At 34.1% G+C, this 26,369-nt stretch overlaps 1 protein-coding gene across 2 annotated transcripts in view; it reads left to right on the top strand.

Moving 5' to 3' along the window:
- The window catches only part of LOC115410750 (paired box protein Pax-2a-like), a 77,400-nt gene that overhangs the window by 42,332 nt on the left and 8,699 nt on the right, over positions 1–26,369 (top strand). For both annotated transcript variants that reach the window (XM_030122531.1, XM_030122532.1), the window contains exon 8: positions 22,330–22,431. In XM_030122531.1, coding sequence (XP_029978391.1) covers positions 22,330–22,431 — 102 coding nt within the window. The remainder of the gene's footprint in view (positions 1–22,329; positions 22,432–26,369) is intronic.

The raw sequence follows: 26,369 nt of genomic DNA on the forward strand, positions 1-26,369 counted from the left end.
GTTGGATGAGTGACAGTGGATGAACACATTTATTTTATGTTCAATTAATGATATATTTTGCAGAAAAAACATTCTTTTGTCTTCAGCTTTCTCTGCTTTTGATATAATAACCTTCAACTTTAATCTGAGCTGAGTATGATCATTAAATTAAATAAAGGAAAATACCTATTTCTATACCTAAAACTGCAAAATACAGAGCATAATATTAGAGTAAATGGTGATAAATCACTTAAGAAAGGGTAAAGATAGAGAGGAAAATATCATTTGCTAACGACCACAAAAGTAGCACTGGGTCGTTTCGGGTTAAGACAAGTAAAGCTTTAACAAACTTTTAAATCGCTCATAATTTAAAGAAAGTTTCAACCTGCTGCGTCTATTTTAATGAAGGCTGTTCTTAAATATGTTAAGATCAACAATAAGGAATTTACAGTCTGTACTTCTGGTTAACACTTTAAAACCTGACATGTCATTGCTGATACATCCTGTGCATATGCAGTTTGGATGGCGGTAACTCTTTCACTGTTTGTGCAATTGGAAAAATTTCAACGGTTTCTAAAACCTGAGACGTTGCATTTTATAGGTTTTATTGGGTCATTTCAGTTATTTCACTCACGCCTGTACTTGAAGCTGGAAAAGACACCATTTTAGCACAATTATAATATTCAGTAAATTGTAAATGACTGCTAAGATCTAGGGGAAAAAAAGTACTCTGGAAAAATGGGCAAACAGACTCCCTCACAGCATATTTTCTAACCTTTTAGTTAGTCAAGATAAGGAAAAATAAGTTCAGGCGGACCATTTTAGGCTTAGGGTTTAAAGGGTTAACATGCAAAAGCTAAAAAAAACTATTACAAACAACCATCAGAGCAAAATGTTGCTCAAAACATCATTAATACTAGAAGCACTCGGAGAGCGCAGACCTCCGCCAAGGCTGATCAGTGGGCCCCCCCGTGGGCCCCCCCGCCCCCGAATACCACCAAAATTTAATCATTTCTTCCTTATCCCATTTCCAACAAACCCTGAAAATTTCATCCAAATCTGTCTATAACTTTTTGAGTTATGTTGCACACTAACGATCAGTGCCCCCCCCCCCCCCCCCCGATCACCACCAAAATTTCATCATTTCTTCCTTATCCCATTTCCAACAAACCCTGAAAATTTCATCCAAATCTGTCCATAACTTTTTGAGTTATGTTGCACACTAACGGACAGACAAACAAACAGAATGACAAACAAACAAACAAACAAACAAACAAACCCTGGCAAAAACATAACCTTCTTGGCGGAGGTAATAATCTAAAAGCAAATAAACAAACAAAAAAAAAATCATAATTTTAGGTGAGTTTGGACTGTAAATAGAAAAAATGATCACATCTGCGTCTGATTGCGTTACTTTACATAAGAACTCATGGAAAACATGAACTCAGTAAATGGTTCCATTTGTTAAAATTGGAAAGTACTGAACCATGATGCACTAGTGTTTTTAAAAAAGCACTGATTAGAATAGAGACAGAATCAGTCATATTACATTATTAAGAAAAATCAATTGACAAAGTAACCCATTCATCTGAATAAAATACCGCCATTGCACCAACAAACCTACATTTCTACAAATGTATGCGTAGAACAGTGTAATGTCTGAACTTCTCTTGGTGCTTTTGGTGTTTTGATGGAACAGAAACAGGCTGCAAGATCAACTATGTCTTAGAGAAACAAAAGCATAATTAGACTAAATTACAATATTTTCCTAACATTGACCAAAGTTTCCAAACCTGAAAAATGCAAGAGTGGGAAAAATCACCTCTTACTGATAGGTAACTTTGCTGCTTTGGAAATATTTAGTGATTTTATGCTGAAATAGTACTTGAACATGAACTTTTTTTTTATCCAGTAGTTTGAATATTAATCTTTAGATGCTTATAAGTTGGGTTTCATTGTCATTTCCTTAAACACTGCCTATTTCTTTAACATTTCATATGTCTTTTGTCAAATTTTTGCCCCAAATTTAGCAAAAATATTGACTTTTCACTACTATGAGTTTGCTGAAGTGTACAATAGTAACTTTTTATTGCGAAGTATAGGTTGGGAATCTGCAGTTACTCCAGTCAGTTTAGGTTAAAGTATGGATGTCAAACTCATTTTAGTTCAGGGGCCATATTAGTTATCATTTATATGTTATTATTGTCATTGTTTTAGTGCAAAAAATAAAATTACATACTGAAAATGTTTACATTTATAAACTATCCTTTCATAAAAAATATGAATAACCTCATCTAACATGAACAACTTGAAATTGTGATAATAAAAAATAAATAAATAAAATAAGAGCAATTTTAACAATATTATGCCTCAGCTTCTCATTTATACATATGCATTACAGCTTATAGATCACAGCGGATCTACAAATACACAAAACATTTAGCAAAAATATATTGTATTTAACTTTATTATCGAAACAACTTTCATTCCATGTTTTCTTTTCTGTCTGTTTTAGTCACATGATACACACAGGAGTTAGTACTTGATTGCATAACCATAGTTTTGATCACTTTTGATCGTCTAATATTTTTTTTCCGCGACTGTCTGTTAACAAGTAAAACAAACAATAATAGAAAAATCCGCAATCAAGATAATCTTACTTTTTTGTGTGTAAATTGAATTGAAACATTTTTTTAGTGACCAGACATAGTTTTATTTACAAATGACAAAAAAAAAGACCAAAAAAATTGAAATATCCTTAACTTTTTGTTTGTAGTGTATATTCACACACACCCCCACACTCATACATATACACATGCATACATAAGTTTATACACATACACACACATCATACAAATACACATACTCATATAATCTTTTACCTTTGCATTTTACTGTTAATGTCTTCTGTGTAATTTTTTCACTTTGCAAATTCATCCTTTGGGCCGGATTGAACTCTTTGGAGGGCCAGTTTTGGCCCACGGACCATATGTTTGACACCCCCTGGTTTAAAGTTATTATCTATTCAAAGGCATATACGAGGGCTGTTCAATAAGTTCATGGCCTCACCCACAACAGAACAACGCAGACTGATAATTTATATTTTATTTTTCAACATAATCTCCATTTACAGCAATGCACTTGGTCCATTGATGTTCAAGCATCACTATCCCATCACGAAAGAATGTAACATCCTGTATTGTAACAACCAGTATTTCTGGGTGAGGCCATGAACTTATTGAACAGCCCTCGTAGTTAATCGAACCTCCTATAACCTTAATTTATAATCCTAATCACATTTTTCATCCTGCAGTTTTGTTTTGTTTTTTTTTACATTTGCTTTGACAAACTTGATAAGAAATCTCAGTCGTACATTTAGAAGATGAAAATGAGCTGATTAACCGGGATACTGGCGTCTGTGCAAACCCACTGAATGCTGTGCAATCGACAAGAAAAAAATAAAAGTGAACCAAAAAAGTTAAGTGTGAAGACTTTTTTACTCTGAGCTGAACAAAGTGGTACGATGATGTGATAAAAGCTTAGCAGCTGTCCTCTGTCCGGTTGGTTTTTTGCTGAGCAAGCGTTGCAGCAAGAGGGATGGTTGGGAGGTGTGTGGTGGTGGAGGGGTGAGGGGGCTGTTCAGTCACTGCTGGACAAGGACCTTTGGGTGTCAGCACATCAGAACTATGACTGTGTATCAGAGCAAGGTCTTGGAGAGAGAAAAAAAAAAAAAAAAAAAAGAAAGGCCACCATGCAGGAGTTGGTTGGCTGCCTGCTGCTGTGTTGCTCCTGTGATTTGTTCACCGACAGACAGTTTGTGTGTCTCAAAGCACGAGTAATGTGCTTCGGTAAATACGCTCTGGCATTTCTGCCGCCTAACTCTAACACCATGATCATTTATTTCACCCTCCTATCTCCTCCTCCCTCCCCCCTCGCCGCTTCTCTCCTCTCCTCTTCGTCTTCTCTCCTTGTCACAGTTAATGACTGCCTGGCTAATTGAAATATTGTTTCGTTGTTGCTGTGTTATTACCAAGAAGAAGGTTAAGTTTACTGAAAGTTTACTGTCGGGGGGCCTGAGATTAATACACAGAGCTTTTATTAAAATTCATATAATTATGCAGCAGCCATCAAAGCCAACGAGTTCTGCGTGGGGGAGGACAGGGTGATTGAAAATTGCAGCAGCTATAGCCCCCACCACCACCACCACCACCCCCCTTCTTCTCCCTCCCTTCTCAAATGATAGCCAAGCAGTCTTATGAGAAAAGAAAGAGCCCTTTTCTCATTAATATGTGGGAGGTAGATTTCCCTGTAAGGCCGGCCTCCTGAGAAGAAAGGTGTGTGTTTGTCCTTTGTGCACCGATGGCCCCGGTGAAAGCAGGCCTGGTTGTGCGGGTGGTTTTGTTTGCATGTGGGATATTTTAGATGGTCTCCGCAGAGAGGCTCTCCTTACTGCTTTACAGGTGCAAACACACGTGAAAAGCTGGGATTGTATGGCGGTGGAAGGCTTAGATGCATCAGATTCAGCATTAAGTAAAAAATGTAAACAGTCTTCAGGTCAAAATAATACTTCAGCAGTAGTATCGGTCGTTAATTACTTTAAACAACAAACAAAAACAACATATCCATTGTTCTATTTACAATGTGAAATGCCAAAGGGTTTAGGCTTCACGTATTCTCTGTGGATGATCTCTATTATCAGGACACAAACAGTTTCCAAAACTTGCTCTGACATAAAGGAAACCATCAGTCTGAGATGACAAGACTCATTTAGTTAAAAATAAGTCATGCCATTGACCCTGGCTCGTACACTGATGTTTACTTTTCTGTTCTACACTGTGTGGTTTTATTAATGTTTGATGACTTTCATAAAGTAATAAAGCTATTCAAGGAAAACTATCTTAAAGGCTTGTAGAAGCCAATAATATGATAAGGACCAATAACAGCCAATAACGTAATAAATTTGCTATTTTTAAAATGTCATAGGCCAATAACGTAATATCTGGCTAATAACGTAATAAAAGTCCTGAACCGATAACAAAATAGCTTTTGGCCAATAATGTTATGACTTAATGCATTATTGGCTCAGTTATTACATTTGCAAAGAATTTTTTTTTTTTTAACCAGGCCAATAACGTAATAACCAGCCACTAAGTTATAACGTTATTGGCCTAAAGTTATTACGTTATCGGTTCAGGACTTTTATTATGTTTTTGGCCTATTACATTTTAAAAATGGCAAATTTATTATGTTATTGGCCGTTATTACGTTATCAGCTTCTACAAGACTGCACCTTAAACATAACAGATGAGTTACTTTCTCAGTGCATGCACTAAAATTTGCTAACAAGGATCTATTTTATTGTATTCATGCCATATACACACAATATACAGTCGTGGAAAAAATTATTAGACCATCAAAAGTCATCAGAAACAATGGTTGTGCAATCTAGTAGCAGTAGTACTAGTTTATTCGGTCTTTAATTACTTTAAACAACAAACAAAAACAACATATCTATTGTTCCATATACAATGTGAAATGCCAAAGGGTTTAGGCTTCACATATTCTCTCTGGATGATCTCTACTATCAGGACACAAACACTTTCCAAAACTTGCTCTGACATAAAGGAAACCATCAGTCTGAGATGACAAGACTCATTTAGTTAAAAAAATGTCATGACATTGACTCTGGCTCATACACTGATGTTTACTTTTCTGTTCTACACTGTGTGGTTTTATTAATTTTTGATGACTTTCATAAAGTAATAAAACTTTTCAAGGAAAACTAGCTTAAAGGCTGCACCTGAAACACAACGCATTAGTTATTTTCTCAGTGCATGCACTAAAAGTTGCTAACAAAGATCTATTTTATTGTATTCATGCCATATTTATGCCTCCCGTTTTTTTTGTTTTGTTTTGTTTTAATACATACACAATATACAGTCGCTGAAAAAGTTATTAGACCATCAAAAGTCATCAAAAACAATGGTTATGCAATCAAGTAGTAGTTGTAGTAGTAGTTTATTTGGTCATTAATTACTTGAAACATCAAACAAAAACAAAAACAACATATCTATTGTTCCATATACAATGTGACTGAAAGGGTTTAGGCTGAAGACTTATTTTGCCTAACCCTATTTACAGTTAACATAATGTTTCCACATGAAAACAAACAAACAAAACATTTCCAAATCATTGCTAAATATGCAACAGAAGAGAATACATATTTAATTTAATTAAGGTAAATTCTGTCCTTATCTCACCTACCAACATTGATCCTAGTCTTTTAAACAAGTATTTTCTTTAGTCAATCCTGAGCTCTATATTTTGGAATAATAGTTCATATGTATATTGTTTTAAAAGTTGTAATTGTTTCTGACTGTTTGAATCGATCTTCTAGGCCATTCCAAAGATTAACCCCTCCAACGGAAATACATCTACTTTTTTTTTTAACTTGTTCTTGCCTTAGCTTTTTTAAAAATGTCGGTTCCTCTGAGACTATACTGACTTCTACATTCAAACATGTCCTGGATGGAAGGAGGGAGAAGATTATTGCATGTCTTGTGCATCACTACCACTACTTAAGGTCAACAAAATCATGTATTTTCAGTAAGCTGAGCTCTGTAAAAATAGAGTTTGCATATTTGAACAGTAGTTGTTTCCAGCAATATGTGCAATAGGAAAAGCAATATAGGAAAAAACAACTTAAAGTAGAAGCACGTTGATGTCTAGCTCTAGTAAAAAAATAAGAGACCACATGTTTCAGTATTTCATGTCTGAGTGTGGCTTGATGACTTTTAAAAATGTTAATGCTGGAATCAGTGGCGTTAACAACTTCCCCTGAATTCAACTTTTTCAATAACAAGTGTAAAAAAAAAAATCACGCTTTTTTACTTTTCACATTTTTTGTATTTTTATTCACTTAACGCAGCTTAATGATGTAAAAATATACCCATTTAACACAACTTTGAGTTTCTTACTATGTAATATCATTAATCAATAATGTATAGACACCTTAGGTACGGAAATTTGGTATGAAATGACAAAACATGTTTCAAAATGTTTAGTTTATAAAGCTTGTACTTGGTCGGTGCCATAAAATGTACTGAATTTCAACATTTATCAGTTTATTATATAAACTACTGATTACATTTCACTTAAATCTTGGATTTTTTTTTTTTTTTTTTTTCTAAACCTGTCATGGATGAAAAATGTTGCTTTGTACAGTTTAAATGCATTGAAATCCAACAAGGATCTTAATTTACATTTTTGATGAACTGTATTGTTTTATTGAATGTTGTCAAAAAAAAAAAAAAACAGAAAAAAAGGACTGCATTAGCTAATGAGCATATTTTGGAATACTTTAAACATTGCATTCCATGAAGTTATTTGGCCACTTGGTGTTAAAAGTTGAGGGTTTTTTTTGTTTTGTTTTTTATAAATCCGCACTAAAGGTCATATGAAGTGAAGTTCGCTGGGCATCTGTCTGCATCTGCTTTTATTGCAGCTGAGACAGAAAACAACAGTCAGTCCACAAATAACAATCAGTGTCCACGTTTGTTGAATCTGATTTAGGTCGACCTTTCTTTTCATTTTTTTGGTTTGACAGCATAGACAGCTGTTGGAAAAAACAAGAGGCCACTGGTTTTATTATTTGTAGTCAGTATTTGAGTAAAATGGGCATTTGATTTAAAAAAAAAAAAAAAAAAAAAAAAGCTAGAATCTGGTAGCTTCTAGAATAAACAAATTCTAAATAAAAAAAAAAAACAAAACTGTAATTTAGAGCACAAACATAACAAAAAAGTTCGGTTGGACTTGAGGAAAGTTCGCTTTTTGGTTTGAAAGAAAGAAAAACATTGAGATGTGTTCATATTCCTCAACAAAAAAGTTATAATAAAGCAAAACTAATAGTTGTATCAGTACTTCAGCTGGAATAGGAGTGTCTCTGAGGTTGTATTTTACAGGATGTATGAGTAAAATCTGCAAAATAACTGACGGTTATATTAATGTTCCATGAATCTGCTAATTAAATCTTAATTTTTAGCTAAATATTCTTTAGATGACGTCTTCAGATTGAACAGAAAATCAATCTGACAGAAAAAAATCACGGCAAATCTCTATCTAGACATGAGGAAAGTTTAGTATCAACCCTTAAAAATAAAAAAATAACAACTTCCTGATCAAAACTCACTTCCTGTCCTTCAGCAAAATCAACTTATTCATTATTTTCCAGTGAAATCTTAAATTCATAGTGCAGTAAAAGTTGGAAAAAGTCCACAAATAACAATCAGTGTCCACGTTTGTTGAATCTGATTTAGGTCGACCTTTCTTTTCATTTTTTTTGGTTTGACAGTGTAGACATAGCTGTTGGAAAAAACAAGAAGCCACTGGTTTTACTATTTGTAGTCAGTATTTCAGTAAAATGAACATTTGATTCAAAAAAAAAAAAAAAAAAAGCTAGAATCTGGTAGCTTCTAGAATAAACAAATTCTAAATAAAAAAAAAAAATACTGTCATTTAGAGCACGAAGTTCAGTTGGACTTGAGGAAAGTTCGCTTTTTGGTTTGAAAGAAAGAAAAACATTAAAATGTGTTCATGTTCCTCAAAAAATATATTAAAAAGTTATTATAAAGCAAAACTAATGGTTATATCAGTGCTACAGCCGGAATAGGAGTGTCTGACGTTGTATTTTACAGGATGTATGTGTAAAATCTGCAAAATAACTGACAGTTTTAGTAATTTTCCATGACTCTGCCAATTAAATCTCAATTTTTAGCTAAATATCCTTTAGATGAAGTCTTCAGATTGAACAGAAAATCAGTCGAGGCAAATCTCCATCTAGACATGAGAACAGTTTAGTATCAACCCTTAAAAATAAAAAATAACGACTTCCTGATCAAAACTCACTTCCTGTCCTTCAACAAATCAACTTATTCATTATTTTCCAGTGAAATTTTAAATTCATAGTGCAGTAAAAGTTGAAAAAGTCAGTCCACAGATAACAATCAGTGTCCACGTTTGTTGAATCTGATTTAGGTTGACCTTCCTTTTCATTTTTCTGGTCTGACAGCGTAGACACAGCTGTTGGAAAAAACAAGAAGCCACTGGTTTTACTATTTGCAGTCAGTATTTCAGTAAAATGAACATTTGATTCAAAAAAAAAAAAAAAAAAAAAAAAAGCTAGACTCTGGTAGCTTCTAGAATAAACAAATTCTAAATAAAAAAAAATAAATAAATAAAAAATACTGTCATTTAGAGCACGGACATAACAAAAATGTTCAGTTGGACTTGCGGAAAGTTTGCTTTTTGGTTTGAAAGAAAGAAAAACATTAAAATGTGTTCATATTCCTCAAAATAATATATTAAAAAGTTATTATAAAGCAAAACTAATGGTTATATCAGTGCTACAGCCGGAATAGGAGCGTCTGACGTTGTATTTTACAGGACGTATGTGTAAAATCTGCAAAATAACTGACAGTTTTAGTAATTTTCCATGACTCTGCCAATTAAATCTCAATTTTTAGCTAAATATCCTTTAGATGAAGTCTTCAGATTGAACAGAAAATCAGTCAAGGCAAATCTCCATCTAGACATGAGAACAGTTTAGTATTGACCCTTAAAAATGAAAAATAACTTCCTGATCAAAACTCACTTCCTGTCCTTCAACAAATCAACTTATTCATTACTTTTCCAGTGAAATCTGAAATGTATAGTGCAGTAAAAGCTGAAAAAGTCCCACTGAATTCTACTGCAGTGGATGTACTGGAGTTGCAGTATGTGTGTGTGTGTGTTTGAATGTGAAAAACAAATGTCATGCTTTCGTGTTTTTCCATCTCTGATCGAAGCAGAGAAATAAAACATCCAGAGGTCAAACTAATGAAACAAACAGTCTCTTCCTGTTGGTAATTAGTATTTGGTTAGTGGCTCCTCTGCTTGGTTTTCCCTCAGTGCCTGTGTGGATAATAGGTGATATTCAGGTGTGTGGTCTCACTAATGGCTGAGCATTACAGTTTACTTTGCAGCGATAAGCCTACCAGAGGAATTTTAAGCCGTGCAAAAAGTAGTAAATTATCTACAGTATTTAGGCCGAGATCCAATTTCAAATTAATTGTGCCTTTACGGGGGAAAGAACTGGAGATTATGTTCATCCTTAAAATGTTTTCTAACACCAATTAAAATGCCTGCAGTTATTGATCTTGTTGATTTTATGTGCTGGAATTTGCATAATCTATTAAAAATGAATGATTCATGAAGTGCTCATTGCCAGAGATCGGGATTCTCAGCGAACTGAAAGACTTGAGCGATAGAAATCTTTTGTGTCCTCTGCTTATCCTATTAAGGCTCAAAAGTACCTGCAAAGCAGCCTCAAATAAGAAAGGGATTTAAGGGCATTGTGCACATCATCGAAATTCAGAAGCAAGAAGCCACTTCCATTAAAACAGTTTTTTTTTCTCCCTCTCCTCCACATTAATGCTGTATTACCTGCTAAATAGTCCCTCTTACCCCATAAAAAACACCAAAGGGTTCCATGAATATGTGGATAGGACAATTGCATATTGTGAGGTAATTTCTATTGTTGATATGGGAAGTAATTTCTTTGATGAATTCCCTTCGAGAGATGGATTTCATCTCAAGTGCTTCTTATTCTTCTTCATTCGGACTGCTTAAAATTCAGATAGTGCGAGCCTTGGCTGAATTTATGAATAGTAGAAGAAGGAACTTTTTGTGTATTTTTTTGAGAAATAAATGGAGAGATGGCTTCGATATGGCCAATTGTCCACCATTTCTATAGACGAGTTTCTGTATTTCCTGAAATTAGCCCGAGCCCGCCTGTTTTCTTGATGGCGCTTCAGAGTTGAGAGCCGTCTCCGAGCGCTGCGCCGATTCCCTTGAGCATTCAGTGGGAGTTTTACACATCTCTACTCAGTGACTGCATACTGAAGACTCTTTAAACGTATTCCCTGCTGGGCCTGTTAATGGAGACTGCCAAAGGCTTAAAACCCCCTGTGTCAATGACACTTCTCTGTTCAAGCAGCAGCCTCCGGTCTTTATCCCTTCCTGGTATGAAACAAAAGTTTGTCCAGCAAATACGACCAAAACTAAACATTCAATTAAGGGGATGGAGTGAGCGCTCCGAGGGTGAACCGCCACAAAAAAATACCGGGACCTGCCGTTGTCCAGTGAGCAGCGAGCAACGATCAGATGGCGAACCTGCCGTAAGTGAAGTGTGGCCTCATGACAAACCACTCGCCTGTCTTCCCACAGGGGGAAACTCAGGCTCAGGCTCGGAAATTAATGCTTATTTCGTCTTCACAAAAGCAAACTAACCTTTGAGCACACATTTGATAATGAATGACTTTCAGCCGGTGTTTGGGGAATTAAAGCAATTTGGCTCTCCAAACATTCTTTACTTAGTTGTAATTAATTAGGGTGTTGAGATTTTTTGGCTGGTGATAAATTGCCCCATTCTGCATATAGCCTAGAAAATGGAGGTCAAAGATTTTTGGTTGTTGTTGTAGCAAACATGAAGGTGTCCCTGTCATGCTAAATTTAATACTCTTGCAAGCAAAAGAGTCATTCACAAATGACTTTGTTCCTGTGCCAAATACAAAGAAGGTCACCCTGATTTTCTGTTTGTTTTAAGAAACCGATGTTAATGCAAAAGGCTGTGCATTATGCTTCTTGTCACGTTGTTGTAGGTTGAGATAAACCCCCATGAATCTCTGTCTTCACATATGATAAGAAAATAAAAAAAACAGAAGAAAAATAGCCTCGTGAATCAATCGTTCTCTGCAGAAGTCGACTGGAGTCAGCCTCGTTCTGAAGTTCGTCAAATGGAGTTAAGACGCACCGTTATGCAAATGCGGTTACGTTTTCATGTGTGTGCGGGTTGATGTATGGGTATAAATGTTGTGATGAGTGGCCTGCAGCGGTGATGAGTCAATATACTGTGATTAAGATGTGATTTTATGTATAAGTATTTCGGCACTAATGTGCATTTTAAGACTTTATACAGTGGTGGAAAAAATTATTAGACCATCAAAGTCATCAGAAACAATGGTTATGCAATCAAATACTAACTCCTGTGTGTATCATGTGACTAAAACAGACAGAAAAGAAAACATGGAATGCCTAAAAGTCCTGTTTTTGTCAGTACAATGCCATAGATATTGATGTAAGAACTGAAGTGTTTCCACAGGACTGCATTGTTATCTTGAATTGACAAAAAGCCACTTATGAGCTATTTTATACATGTTACTGAAAATATACAGTACTGTGCAAATAAGTTTGTTGTTTTTGCAGGACTGAAATGACCAAATTCATTTATTTCTCATTCTCTTTTCCTCAGATACATAAAAATACAGGAATTACAGTCACGGAAAAAATTATTAGACCATCAAAAACAATGGTTATGCAATCAAATAGTAACTCCTGTGTGTATCATGTGACTAAAACAGACAAAAGAAAACATGGAATGCCTAAAAGTCTTGTTTTTGTCAGTACAGTGCCATAACTATAAGAACTGAAGTGTTTCCATAGGACTGCATTGTTATCTTGAATTGACAAAAAGCCACTTATGAGCTATTTTATACATGTTACTGAAAATATACGGTACTGTACAAGTAGGTTTGTTGTTTTTGCAGGACTGAAATGACCAAATTTATTTATTTCTCATTCTCTTTCCCTCAGATACATACATTTACATTTATGCATTTGGCAGACGCTTTTTTCCAAAGCGACTTACAGGGGAAAACCAATCAAATCACTCAATCAATCAAACTTTATTTATATAGTGCCAGATCACAACAAAAGTTGTCTCATGACACTTTATATATAGAGTTGGTCAAAACCAGTCAAAACCAGACTCTAAGCCAATTTACAGAAACACAACAGAATCATAAAAAAAAACAGGAATTACAGTCATGGAAAAAATTATTAGACCATCAAAAGTCATCAAAAACAATGGTTATGCAATCAAATACTAACTCCTGTGTGTATCATGTGACTAAAACAGACAGAAAAGAAAACATGGAATGCCTAAAAGCACTGTTTTTGTCAGTACAATGCCATAGATCAGGGGTGTCAAATCATTTTAGTTCAGGGGCCACATTCAGCTAAATTAGATCTGAAGTGGGCTGAACCAGTAAAATAGTAACATAATAAGATATAAATAATGTCAACTCCAAACTTTTCTCTATGTTTTAGAGCGAAAAAGTAAATTTATATTATGAAAAGCTTTACATCTGCAAACTATCTTTTCAAAACATGTGAATAACATGAACAAACTGAAAAAATAAATGTAATTTTAACAATATTATTCCTTTGTTTATCATTTACACATGTACATTATAACTTACAGATCACAGTGGATCTACAAATACACAAAACATTTAATAACAGGTGGAATCTTGTTAAAATTGTACTGACTTCTCTTAAGACATTTCAGGTTGTTCATATTTGTGCAGATTATTAACGGTTTTTGCGAAATTATACTTTGTTTTAGTGTAAATACATGAAAATATTTACATTTCCAAAGAGAAAAATTTGGAGTTGTCATTATTAATATGTTATTATGATAGTATTTTAATGATCCTGCCCTCTTTAGATTGAATTGGTGTGAATGTGGAACCCGAACTAAAAGGATTGTTAATATCTAAGTGTAATTTGTGCTTTTCACACATTCATCCAAAGGGCTGGACTGGACCCTTTGGCGGGCCGGATTTGGCCCCCGGGCCGCATGTTTGACACCTGTGCCATAGATATTGATGTAAGAACTGAAGTGATTTTGGTTATTATCGAGAAGTCAACTGGAGTCAGCCTCGTTCTGAAGTTTGTCAAACACCACCAAAAAAAAAAACAAACAAAAAAAAAAACCACAAACCCCCAAACGGTACCAGCAGATCTTCTGTGTAAAACCTTCTCACTAAAAAGCTGGAAGTACTGTACTCACAGCTCAGCAGCAGCAACGACTACAAGCCACCTCTCAAATTAAGACGGAAATCAACAGGGTTTTGTAACAGCAAACCCAAAAAATCTTTGAATTGATTTTCGCAGCAACGGAGAAAAAAGAAAAAAAAAAAGAGGGCAGAGAGGAAAATAAATAGCTTGATTTGTTGGCGTTCAATCTAAGGGGACTGTCAGAGGAAGCAGACAATATAAAGAAGCCCATCTTTTAATGAGAATCTGGACACACATCTCTGTTGTAAAAAACAACAAAGGCTAGGAAGCAGCTAATGAGGCTATCATTGCAGTACAGAGAGTTTCCCAACCGGTGCCTCTCTGAAAGAGGGCTTTAAAGGGGACATAAAGCAACAGTCACAGAGCTGCTGGCACCAACTGCGCACTGTATCCACAAATATACAACAACAGCATCTCGCTAAAGCTGCTATTATTATTGTTCCAACGTAAAAAAAAAAAAAAAAAAAAAAAAAAAAAAGGAAAATGATGCCAAATGTATGGATGATACTTGTTTATATGACATTTATTCATTTTATTTGTTGATTTTTGATGTTTATTTTACTTTATTGTGCAATTAAAAGCCAAAAATATAGGTTTTGTTTGTTATTGAATGAAGGCTGAAGTGTCTAGAGGGGGTCAGGTAGTTAGTATTGGATATTGATGACTTAAATCCACTATATCTGAATTGGGGCTAATATCAATAAACGACAGGCCAGATGTAATTGACCTATATGTTAACAAAATAAACCAAAAAAATATTGTTTTTTAACCTTTAGACCAGATTTCAGCTCGTATCTAAGACCTTTCAGCTGCTGTTTCCTTAAAATTTTTATGCGGATTATTTATTTTTCAGTCCTAACAGTAATCCAGTGTATCCGATCATAAGATTTTAATTGCAATAATACAGATAATAAAAATTCATTATAGAAATTCAACTCAAAGTGTTTTGTGATAAGAGATGTATGTGTTTTGCATAGAATGAACTCAAAAATGCACATAAATTAGTGAATTAATGCAAGATAAGGTGAAAAAGAGACAAATTTCCTTGCATTATACAAGCTTTGCGATAGATATTATAATATGTGGCATTGCAATAATACAAATAATAAAAATTCATTCAAGAAATTTAACTCAAAGTGTTTTATGATAAGAGATGTAAGTGTTTTGCATGGAATGAACACAGAAACGGACATAAATTAGTGAATTAATGCAAGATAAGGTGAAAAAGAGACAAATTTCCTTACATTATAAAAGCTCTGCAATAGATATTATAACAACATGTGGCATCGCAATAATTCAGATAATAATAAAAATTCATTCAAGAAGTTTAACTGAAAGTGTTTTATGATAAGAGATGCATCATGTTTTGCATAGAATGAACTAAAAAATGCACATAAATTAGTGAATTAATGCAAGATAAGGTGAAAAAGAGACTAATTTCCTTGCATTATACAAGCTTTGCGATAGATATTATAATATGTGGCATTGCAATAATACAGATAATAAAAATTAATTCAAGAAGTTTAACTTAAAGTGTTTTATGATAAGAGATGCATCATGTTTTGCATAGAATGAACACAGAAGTGGACATAAATTAGTAAATTAATGCAAGATAAGGTGAAAAAGACACAAATTTCCTTACATTATACAAGGCTTGCAATAGATATAATAACAAGTGGCATTGCAATAATACAGATAATACTAAAAATTCATTCAAGAAATTTAACTCAAAGTGTTTTATGATAAGAGATGTATGTGTTTTGCATAGAATAAACACAAAAATACACATAAATTAGTGAATTAATGCAAGATAAGGTGAAAAAGACACAAATTTCCTTACATTATACAAGGTTTGCAATAGATATAATATGTGGCATTGCAATAATACAGATAATAATAAAAATTCATTCAAGAAATTTAACTCAAAGTGTTTTATGATAAGGGATGTAAGTGTTTTGCATAGAATGAACACAGAAACGGACATAAATTAGTGAAGTAATGCAACATAAGATGAAAAAAACCACAAATTTCCTTACATTATATAAGCTTTGCAGTAGGTATTATAACACCATGTGGCATTTTCTTGAATTGTTATTAACTAATGATGTATGTGTTTAGCTATTATATAAAAATAAACTGTTATATAATGAAATAAACACATTTTTTACTGAAGAGGTGAGGAAATCGCATTCACAGGCAATAATAAAGGCAGGTTCTGTTCCGTTAAGTTAATGCGGAGATAAGAATATTTACTTTTATTAATGTCTACAACTGCCACACTCACACAACACATCCACAGACACACACACACACACACACACACAGACACAATGGCCTCGGCCCCCATCGGACCCCCCACCTACTCTACTCCCACGACTCCCTTTGACTTATGTGCACTGGCTTGTGGCTAACTAATTCTTATTATAAATGAAAGGTCCGGCATGACCTCACTCTTGTCTGTAAAGCTCTTAACTCTGCAGCACTTTAACCAAAAGACACATCTCTACAGGCCTCACACAAAGCTCCGATCAGCGCTCAGGCTCCCGGATAATGGAAAACAGTTGTTCAGCGCAACATAAGATTAAATGGTTTCTTTGTCACATTACATATGATCACATATGGCAGGGTTTTTTTTGTACATTTAGAGAATCAACTGCAAAACAGAAGTGATGGGGATGCAAAATCTACTATGGATTGCCTCAAGGCTTATTTATATCGCTGTATGTAGGATAAGGGATAATGGCATTAAATGTAACGCCATCTTTACCTGTTGAAATGTGAAGGTTTGTGTGTGCATTGGTGAAATATGAAGGTTATAAGCAGGATTTTTTAATATTTTAGAGACATTTTTGGTTAAATTTTTAGTTTTTTGCAGGTTTGATGTAGAAATTTAAAGCCATTATTGCTCATACATTAAATACCAGGTGTCAAACATGCGGCCCGGGGGCCAAAACTGGCCCGCCAAAGGGATGAATTTGCAAAGTGCAAGTTAGGGCATCAAACTCAAAAATAATATCATAATAACCTAGAAATAATGACAACACCATTTTTTCCCTTTGATTTAATGCAAAAAAAACATTAAATTATGAAAATGTTTACATTTACAAACTATCCTTTAACAATAAAATGTTAATAACCTGAACAAATATGAACAACCTGAAATGTCTAAAAAACTTTAAGTGCAATTTTAACAATATTCTGCCTGTTACTACATGTTTTGTGCCTTTGTAGATCTGATCTGTAATGCACATGTATAAATGATAAGTCGAGGCATAATATTGATAAAATTGTGCATATATTTCTTATCAAATTGCATTTTTTTTCCTAGGTTATTCACATGCTTTTTATTTGGATAGATTGTAAATGTATATATTGGCATAACTGAATGTTATTTTTTGCACTAAAACAATTTGGAGTCGTCATTATTTATTGGCTATCATGCTATTATTTTACTGGTCCGGCCCACTTCAGATTAAATTGGGCTAAATTTGGCCCCCAGAGAAAATGAGTTTGACACCCCTGCACTAAATGGAAACCTGTTTTGGAAATGTTATACCATTTAAAATGTCAGATTTAAGCTGAAATATTAAGTCCAGCGTACTTCTAACCTGTTTTGGTTGGTTATAACTTAGATATGGTTAGAAACCTCCACTGAAATCCATCCTGTTATTGTAACGTGAAGGTTCGTTGGTGGTTAATGGTTCACTCTTTATAAAAAACAAAATGAGACAGCAGGACGTAGATGGATTTCTTCTTAAACAGAGCTTTATTTTTCACATACGGCCACAACACTTCCTGACACATCTCCTCACATGACTGAACTAACCAATCAGGAGCTAGCAGTACTTAGATCGGTAAATGTAAGTGATTTAGAAAGACAGATTCAATACATTATCTTAGCTGCTTGTATACTACAAATGAGAATATTTAAATGTGTAAATATGTAAAATAAAACTGTAAATAAATAAATGTAAATAGGTAAATGGGTAAACACTCAGTATGTTTTTAACAAATCCATGAATTAACTTTACTTCACTGTTAAACCTTACATTTCTTCAACGTAAATGGTCTGAGTCCTACATTATCAAAGCTTGATGAGTGAAAGTGGAAGTTTTTATTTAGCCAGTTCAGTGTAGGCTGGTTATAACAACCATATTTAAGATGTTCAGGTAATGTTTTTGTTGATAAATGATGCATAATGTGGCTGAAAACGGCATTTTTAATGTTACTATGTCATGTTATCTTAAAAATATGCAGCAAAAAGTCACAATATCACTCAATAACATTTGCTTTTTCTACATGTAAAGATAATGTTTCATTGTTGAATGAACGAATGAATGAATTTATTTTTGGTTTTACATCAATCATTGTACTCAGTACATCAATCATAATATTGTTATTATTGTTAATGTTGTTTTGTTTGACTGTTGAGTGTTCTTAAGAAGGAAATATAAGGGTGAATCACATTGTTTTCATGCTTGGAAATGGATACTGTATGTCTGTTTAGAATGGGAAGACCCCAGGAAGAGTAGTTGATGTCCTGCATCAGCTAATGGGATCCTAATAATAAATAAAATAAAGAATAAACATAAAAACCAAAGAAGGAATAGGCTAGAAGCAAAAGCGTATTTTTTTGCCTGTCTTTTTCAACTAATACACTGCTTACCTAAACCTAAATGTGTACAGCATCGAGCATTCACACCATAATAATAATTTAAAAAAAAAAAAATTCTACCACCTCAATTCAATATTTCTGAAAAATTTTAAACTTAAGGTACTTTTTTTTTTTTAAACTTTGCCAAAGGAGTGGATAACCAATGCATCATAAGGTTCACTGCATAACTTCAGCTTGTTAAGACCAAAAACATTTGATTGGCAGATTAATTTGCATTTGATATGGAAAGTACTGAAATGTGGCCCATTCGGAAAAGAGAAAATCCCCAGTTTTCATAGTGTTCTTTCGGTTTTTCTGTTTCGGGGGCTTTCCAGTGCTGTGGATTAGAGCGTCAGTGTGTATTGTGGTGTTACGGTGCATTTTGTCCACTTGATCCTCATTAAGGCTAAAGCCCTTTCAGTGCGAGTGGCCCTCGCTGCTCACAATATACTGTAACAGGGGCCTCCTTTGACCCTATTGGGGTCACATGCCGTAGTCCAAACGTCGCAGTGGTTAGTGAGTTCAAACCGTCAGCTCTAATTACAGAGCTGCATGTCTGCGGCATGATGGGTAATGCTGGGCAGATGGGTCAGTACGTACGTGACATTTCCAACAGTGGAGTTAAGATGCACTGTTATGCAAATGCGGTTAAGTTTTCATGTGTGCAGGTTCATGTATGGGTGTAAATGTTGTGATGACTGGCCTGCAGCGGTGATGAGTCAATATAGTGATTTTATGTCTAAGTATTTTGGCACTGGTTTGCATTTTAAGACTTTATACATTGGCGGAAAAAAATTATTAGACCATCAAAAGTCATAAAAAACAATGGTGATGCAATCCAGTACTAACTCCTGTGTGTATCATGTGACTAAAACGGACAGAAGAGAAAACCTGGAATGCCTAAAAGCACTGTTTTTATCAGTACAATGCCATAGATATTGATGTAAGAACTGAAGTGATTCCAAATGACTGCATTGTTATCTTGAATTGACAAAAAGCCATTTATGAGCTATTTTATACATGTTATTGAAAATATACAGTATTGTACAAATAGGTTTGTTGTTTTTGCTGGATTGAAATCTCAGATACTTAAAAAAAAAAAGATACATAAAAAAATACAGGAATTACAGTCACGGAAAAAATTATTAGACCATGAAAAGTCACCAAAACAATGGTTATACAATCAAGTACTAACTCCTGTGTGTATCATGTGACTAAAACAGACAAAAGAAAACATGGAAAGCCTAAAAGCTCTGTTTTTGTCAGTGCAATGCCATAGATATTGATGTAAGAACTGAAGTGATTTTGGTTATTATCAAGAAAAACATGAAAAATGGCTAGATATCAGCTCTGAAATTAAACTCGTATGAGCAATTTTTGATGTTATTATATTTGTCCAAATAAATGTACCTTTAGTTGTTAAAATGAACAAGAAATTGAAGAAAATAAGGGTGGTTTAATATTTTTTTTCCGCAACTGTACGTTGGCATTGGTTTGCATCTTGAGCTTTTACACTAAAGCCAGATGTTAAAGCTGGTGATAATGCTTTACTTTGCAAAATGTTACTAAGGTACTCATAGAAATACTGTTAATTAACCCTTAGGGGTCTGAGCCTATTTTGGCTGTTCAAGTACTTTTGATTTTGCCTTTAAATACCATATAAAGAAATTTTTACTATACCTATGTTTAGTATCTTTTTTTTTCCTCAGCACAACTTCATCTGTCTCGACTGCCTATTATTTTTTCCACTTTAACCTACTATATTAACATAAAAGGCCAAAAAAATACAACATTTGAAAAATGTATATAATTTATTGCATAAATAACACAAAGATGCTTAATGAACCTTTTCAAAGACTCTAAAAGTGAATATTGGTTCCAAATATTAGGTATATAAAATTAAAATTGTAATAAATTAAAACTATACTCAAATATTTGACATTAAAGCAGATCTTTACATAGGCGTTTTCTCAACAAAAAATGCTGAAAATATGGTCAGAAATATAACCCCACCACCACCACCTCATTTTCATACTTTTAATCACGTTTGTTTGCTCCGGTTTCAAACTGTCATATCTCTGGTTGTATTTGCTCTATCAACATCAAATAAAAAGTGGGAGAGTGTTTCAAGTCTGCAGTTTCGAATGCAATTGCCCACAGTGGTCTATGTGACCGACTTCTGACGCTACGACGTGTTGAAAATGTCATGTAATTCAGTCAGGGGGCCGTGACCATGGAGCCCTAAGGGTTACATGCATTTAACATACTAGCATCACACCAGTACAGTACACTTTTTTGATTATCAAAATTTATACAAAATATATAAACACTTGTGAAATATTGCACTCTTCCTGCACAATTACATGACTACAAAAAGAAGTCGACAAGTACAGTTATAAACATAAACCAGTCTTATGCCTGTTTAATACTGTAGTATTTCCAGGTGTTTTCAGTTTTCAGCCTGATCCGACATTTTTTATGTTGGATTATGTGCACGTTACATCTCTCTCCTGTCAGCTTTGTTTCACAGTTTTCAACCTTTTCCAGCTTTTAATGCAGTTTGGTGGCATCGCAACTCCCCACATAGCTTTACTAAAGCTCCTTACTATACTTTTTTTTTTTTTTTTCCCCCCCCACCTGGGGTTTTAACATCTTAAAGAGTTTTTTAACAAGCAGAGACTGTTTGGGTTTATAGTTTTCAGTTATGTCATATCTTAATACTTGAATAGACTGCAAAATAAGCTGAAGAGCCCCTGATTTGTGTATTTAACAAAGCTTTTTATTATTTTAATCAGTGTATATGTATGTGATGACAGAAAAAATTGAGTTTTCTTTTAAAGTGCAATAATACGCAGTAAGTTTTTGTAAAGACACACATAGCAGCTTAGCTGAAATACTAAAAAAAATACACTTGTGACCTGACTCAATGGGTAACAGGAGGTGTTTCTAATCATATCTGACCTAGACTGGACTTAGTTGAGTTTTTCTTAATATTTCAGCTATACTTCTATACTTTTACCATATATGTAAGAACTTAGTGATTCTCACACTGTAAAAGGAAACGTTACCAGTTTATAAAGTTACTAGATAACTCATCAAAGTCTAAAAAAAAAAAAACACAAAACAGGGTGTGAAAGACCTCACTATTTCTTCCATTATAAGATCTATACACTATATTTTTACACCAAAGCTTTATTTTACATGGATTTGTCAGATCAGGAAATGCCCTTAAGTCTTTTTTGTCTTCATACCCATGATTTGTCCCTGGACGACAATTAAATCCTTCAGTTATTGGTCCAAATTCAGCAGGGATTTATTGTATAGCACTTTATTTTTAGCATACACTCCCACAAAAAAAAAAAAAAAAAACAAGAAAAGAAAAGAAAACATTACAGACCGAGATAAGCAGGTTGCATTTTCTTTCAACAAACTGAGAAATAAAGTAACATAAGGTAAAACAAAGAAAGTTCAATAGAAGGAACACATCTTTATATATGAGCTGAACAACTTCTTATTTTTAAGTAGATAAAAATGAACCAGTATGAGGGATTTGTGGATCTAAATATGACCCCTGAGATTAAAGTCATTACAAATGGAGAATTTATAACCAATTATGTTGAAACTGAACTATAATCCTCCTTAAAAACACATATAATGAACCATTTCTTCCTCAGTTACTGGCTGCAGCTCTAATGACCTCCTTTTTTGTTGTTCTTTTTTGTTGCGTTTTGTCTCCCCAGGTCGGGATATGGCCAACACAACCTTACCCGGGTATCCCCCTCACGTACCCCCTACAGGCCAGGGCAGCTACCCCACCTCCACACTCGCTGGAATGGTTCCTGGTAAGTCAACGATTGAATCGCATGGGCTTTTTAACAGGCGACGACGTCCTAAAAGCTAAAATCTGAGCTAAAAAGCAGAATGTAGCGCCAGTTATTGGCCAACAAGATGACGGATGTTAACCTGGTGAGGGAGCAGATGTGTGGGTGCAGATATTTGTGTTAAAAAAGGGTGAAAAGTTGTGAGTAGAAGGACTTTTGTACTTGAGTTAAAGTAAAAAATACTAATTCTAAAAAGTATTTGCAGTATAAGACTAATGTTAAGACTTTTGTACACTGGAAAAAATCTAAATCTTATCAAGTGTGTGTCTAATTTTAAGTATGATGAGATATTTTGACTAGAAATGAGAAAATTAATCACTTAAAGAGGAACTTTTCAGTGAGATATAAGGACTTATTTTTAGACAATAGATCTTGAAAATCTTATTTCAAGAAATCTTACCAAGATAATTTTCACTTGTTCCATTGGCAGATTTTTTTTTTGCTTGAATTAAGCAAAAAAAATCTCAAATTAAGCAAAAAATAATTAAACAAAAGTGAAAATTATCAAGATGTATCGTCTAAAAATAAGTTCTTATATCTCACCGACAAGTTACTCTTGAGGTGATTGTGGCTTATTTTAAGTCTGATGAGATATTTTGACAAGAAATGAGAAAAATACACTTGGTAAGATTTAGATTTTTGCAGTGTAGGACATTTTTTCCAGCTATTTATGTGGGAAATGTATTAAAAATCTGAAGCATTACTTACTTGAGTTCTATATATTGAAAATAATGAACGTTAACTTCAATGTGCACATCAGTTTTCACTATCAGCAGCAGAAGTTAATACATTTTGATGCCTTTTCTCTATGGTCCAATTTTATTTTTTATCTTTTTTCTCCCACATTGTTTCTTTCTTTATACTCTTATTGAGTGAGAATGATATTTTCTGTTATTGTTCCATCCATTTGGGCTGAAATCGATCTTGATGATGGTCGATGACACCAGCCTGACTGCATTCTAATGCTAGTTGGTTTGTGTTAAAACTACTGGTGTTCACATAACTCTTGATCTAGTTTGGCGATTTATTGCAGATATCTGATAAACAGTACGTAAGAAAGAAAGTGACATGTGATAAATAGGGACGATCCTTAGAAGGAGCCAGTGGTGTTGCTTTTATCAACAAAAATTATGACGAAATATCTTTGTCAATGAACCTTTATCGCGTAACGAAAATGGTGGTCATGTGACGATAACTACAATTAAATATATAATGCAATATTGTTGACTAATAAAAACTAGACTAAATGTAGCTTACCAAACAAAAACTGTGATGAAATGTCTCTTCATTTCGTTAACGAGACGAATTGACGTTATAATTCTTAGTTGCATGTACACCTGCAGTAAAACTGTGAAGTCCGCAGGTTACCAGACGTTTCGCACCGTTTCGATTAAAAGTAGACGAAAATAGTCATGTATTATTCTAGCTAAAATGCTCAGAGTTTTAGTCGACTAAAACTTGACTAGACGAAAAAGCTATGAACGTGATTAAAACTAATAAAGACTGAAATGAGAGTTTGGCACAAAGACTAGACTAAAACTAAAATTAAAAACGGACTGACATAAACAACTTTAGGAGGAAGTTGGGGATGGATAAAAACAACAAAGAACATGACGACAGACACCAGTGTTCAGGAAAAACAATAACATGCATTAAAGTAAAAGTAATAGTTGCCTGTAGCTAAGTAAATGTGAATTATGTCTGTTTATATTTAGTGGTTTGGACTAAATATTCTAGGTGGTGCTGCAGGTTATGTTACATGTAGCTCGAATAAAAAGCATAGAAGAAGAGCATTCTGTTTTCCAGGTAAAATGTCTGTGATGTATTTTTTTCACTAATAAATCATAGGAATGAAAGGAATAATTCTGGCTTCTCATCAGTTGCGATGTATTCCTAGACATGTTTTCACATTTTATTGGAAAATCTGGAAAAACATCACATACAGGTGGTCAATGACACGAGATAAGTATTTACTATATTGAAATTTATGCACAAAAAAGGTGTTTTCCACTCCATCTGTGCACTTTATTCCTCCTGTAAAAATGGTAAAAAGAAAAAAGAAGCACCTCAAGTGAGTGAAAATTCTGGAAGTTTGCTGCTCCCGTAGACATTTAATGCCGTGGAACTTCAGAATGTGATTAAGAAGCCGTTAGGGTACACACCTAGTGATGGCAAATTAAAATAGACTGGGTTACAATGAAAAACAAAACCTGAAACCCTAAACTTCCTTATCTCAAATAACACCTCAGTATACATCTCTACATCGTATGCAATAAGGCACCTATCCCACACGAAGAAGAAACCATGCATGGTTAAGTTTGCAACAACTATCACTACACAAACACTAAAAACAAACCTGAAAGAGAAGGAAAAACCTGGTGTTCAACTGTTTTAATAATTAGAATAAAGATGTGTGTTATTCATAATGTCCAGGTAGTTTATTTTTTTAAAAAGTTTAAGTCCAGTGAAAGACTTTTTTTTTTCCTGAAAAACTATATCAGACACAAACTGACACTGAACACAGAACGTTTGTGGCATTTAGAGCAGTAGTTCCCAACCTTTTTTGGCTCATGACCCCATTTTAACATCACAAATTTCTGGCGACCCCAGACATTTTTTTTTGCAAAAATTAAAAATTTGATCATGTGATACTTTGCTATACTATGTTGCAAATAAACATTAATTTTAGACGACATTTAGTCTATATAATGTATATTATTATGGACGGAGGCAGAAAAGCCAGGTGTAGATTACTGCAAAAAGTTAGAATTTTATTTTCCTTGGTCAGGATATGTACAGTCAGTCCAGCTTGGATTTACAAGGCTGACAATTAATACTGAACAAACAAGAACTCAAACTATGAATTATGAAAGAGCTGCAGCATCTGAAACTGACCACAATGAACATTTGACAGATAAACAGAACCACAGTGCTTCAGTTTCAGCTTCACAGTTTGTCATGTCTTTTACGGATTGGGATTGTCTCGGTCAACTCACCATTTATTTTTTTATTAGTAAGTTTGTATTTCATTTTTATCAACTACTAGAAATTCCAGGCGACCCCACGTGGGGTCCCAACCCCAAGGTTGAAAAACACTGCATTAGATCTTAGAAAATATACAATGAAGATATGCAATAAATAGTCACAATATTGATCGTGTAATAACAGATTCCAGTCCTGAGTTTCTACATATTTAGACATATATGGTCCACCTATAAATAAGTGCAGGTGACATCTGATTATTTTTACCAGGTTTGTCATGTAACCCCATTTTCCAACTATTACCACATTGTCGTGGCTGAGGTTTGGTTAAATTTAGGCATAAACAGTGTCAGAGCCTGTAGTCGCTTTTCCATTGACCCTTAAATTGCTCAAGAATAACTTGCGCATAAAAATTTACCTAATGGAAAAACAACAATTTCAACAAAAATAAAAATAAATTCATAATAATAAATTCAACAATTTCATAAAATAATAAATAACAATTTGGGGGTAGTGCAAATGGTATATCACGCAAAACTGCAATGGAAAGATGGAAAAATAACAATTTCACCAGAAGTCTCATTTTTTGATTAAAAGTTTTTGCGCTGGCAAGAGGTGGTTTTTCAGGTGTAGCACAAATGGTAATCACGCAAAACTACAATGGAAAGACCTTTTTTCACAACTAGAGTCAGGTGAACTAAAAAAAAAAAAAAAAAAAAGGATGTTGACGGTCGTTACAACAAGCGAAGAAGAAGAAACATGTGCGGACACACCAGGAAACCCAATCATTTTTAAATTTAGTTTGAGATAGAGGGGTAATATATAATAATGACTATATCTGTAAATCAACACCATATTTACGTTCGTCGCCATGTTTATGGAATGACTTCTCGTGTCATCTCGCGATAATAAATAAA

Source organism: Sphaeramia orbicularis, chromosome 19 (assembly GCF_902148855.1).
Source record: "Sphaeramia orbicularis chromosome 19, fSphaOr1.1, whole genome shotgun sequence".
Lineage (NCBI taxonomy): Eukaryota > Metazoa > Chordata > Actinopteri > Kurtiformes > Apogonidae > Sphaeramia > Sphaeramia orbicularis.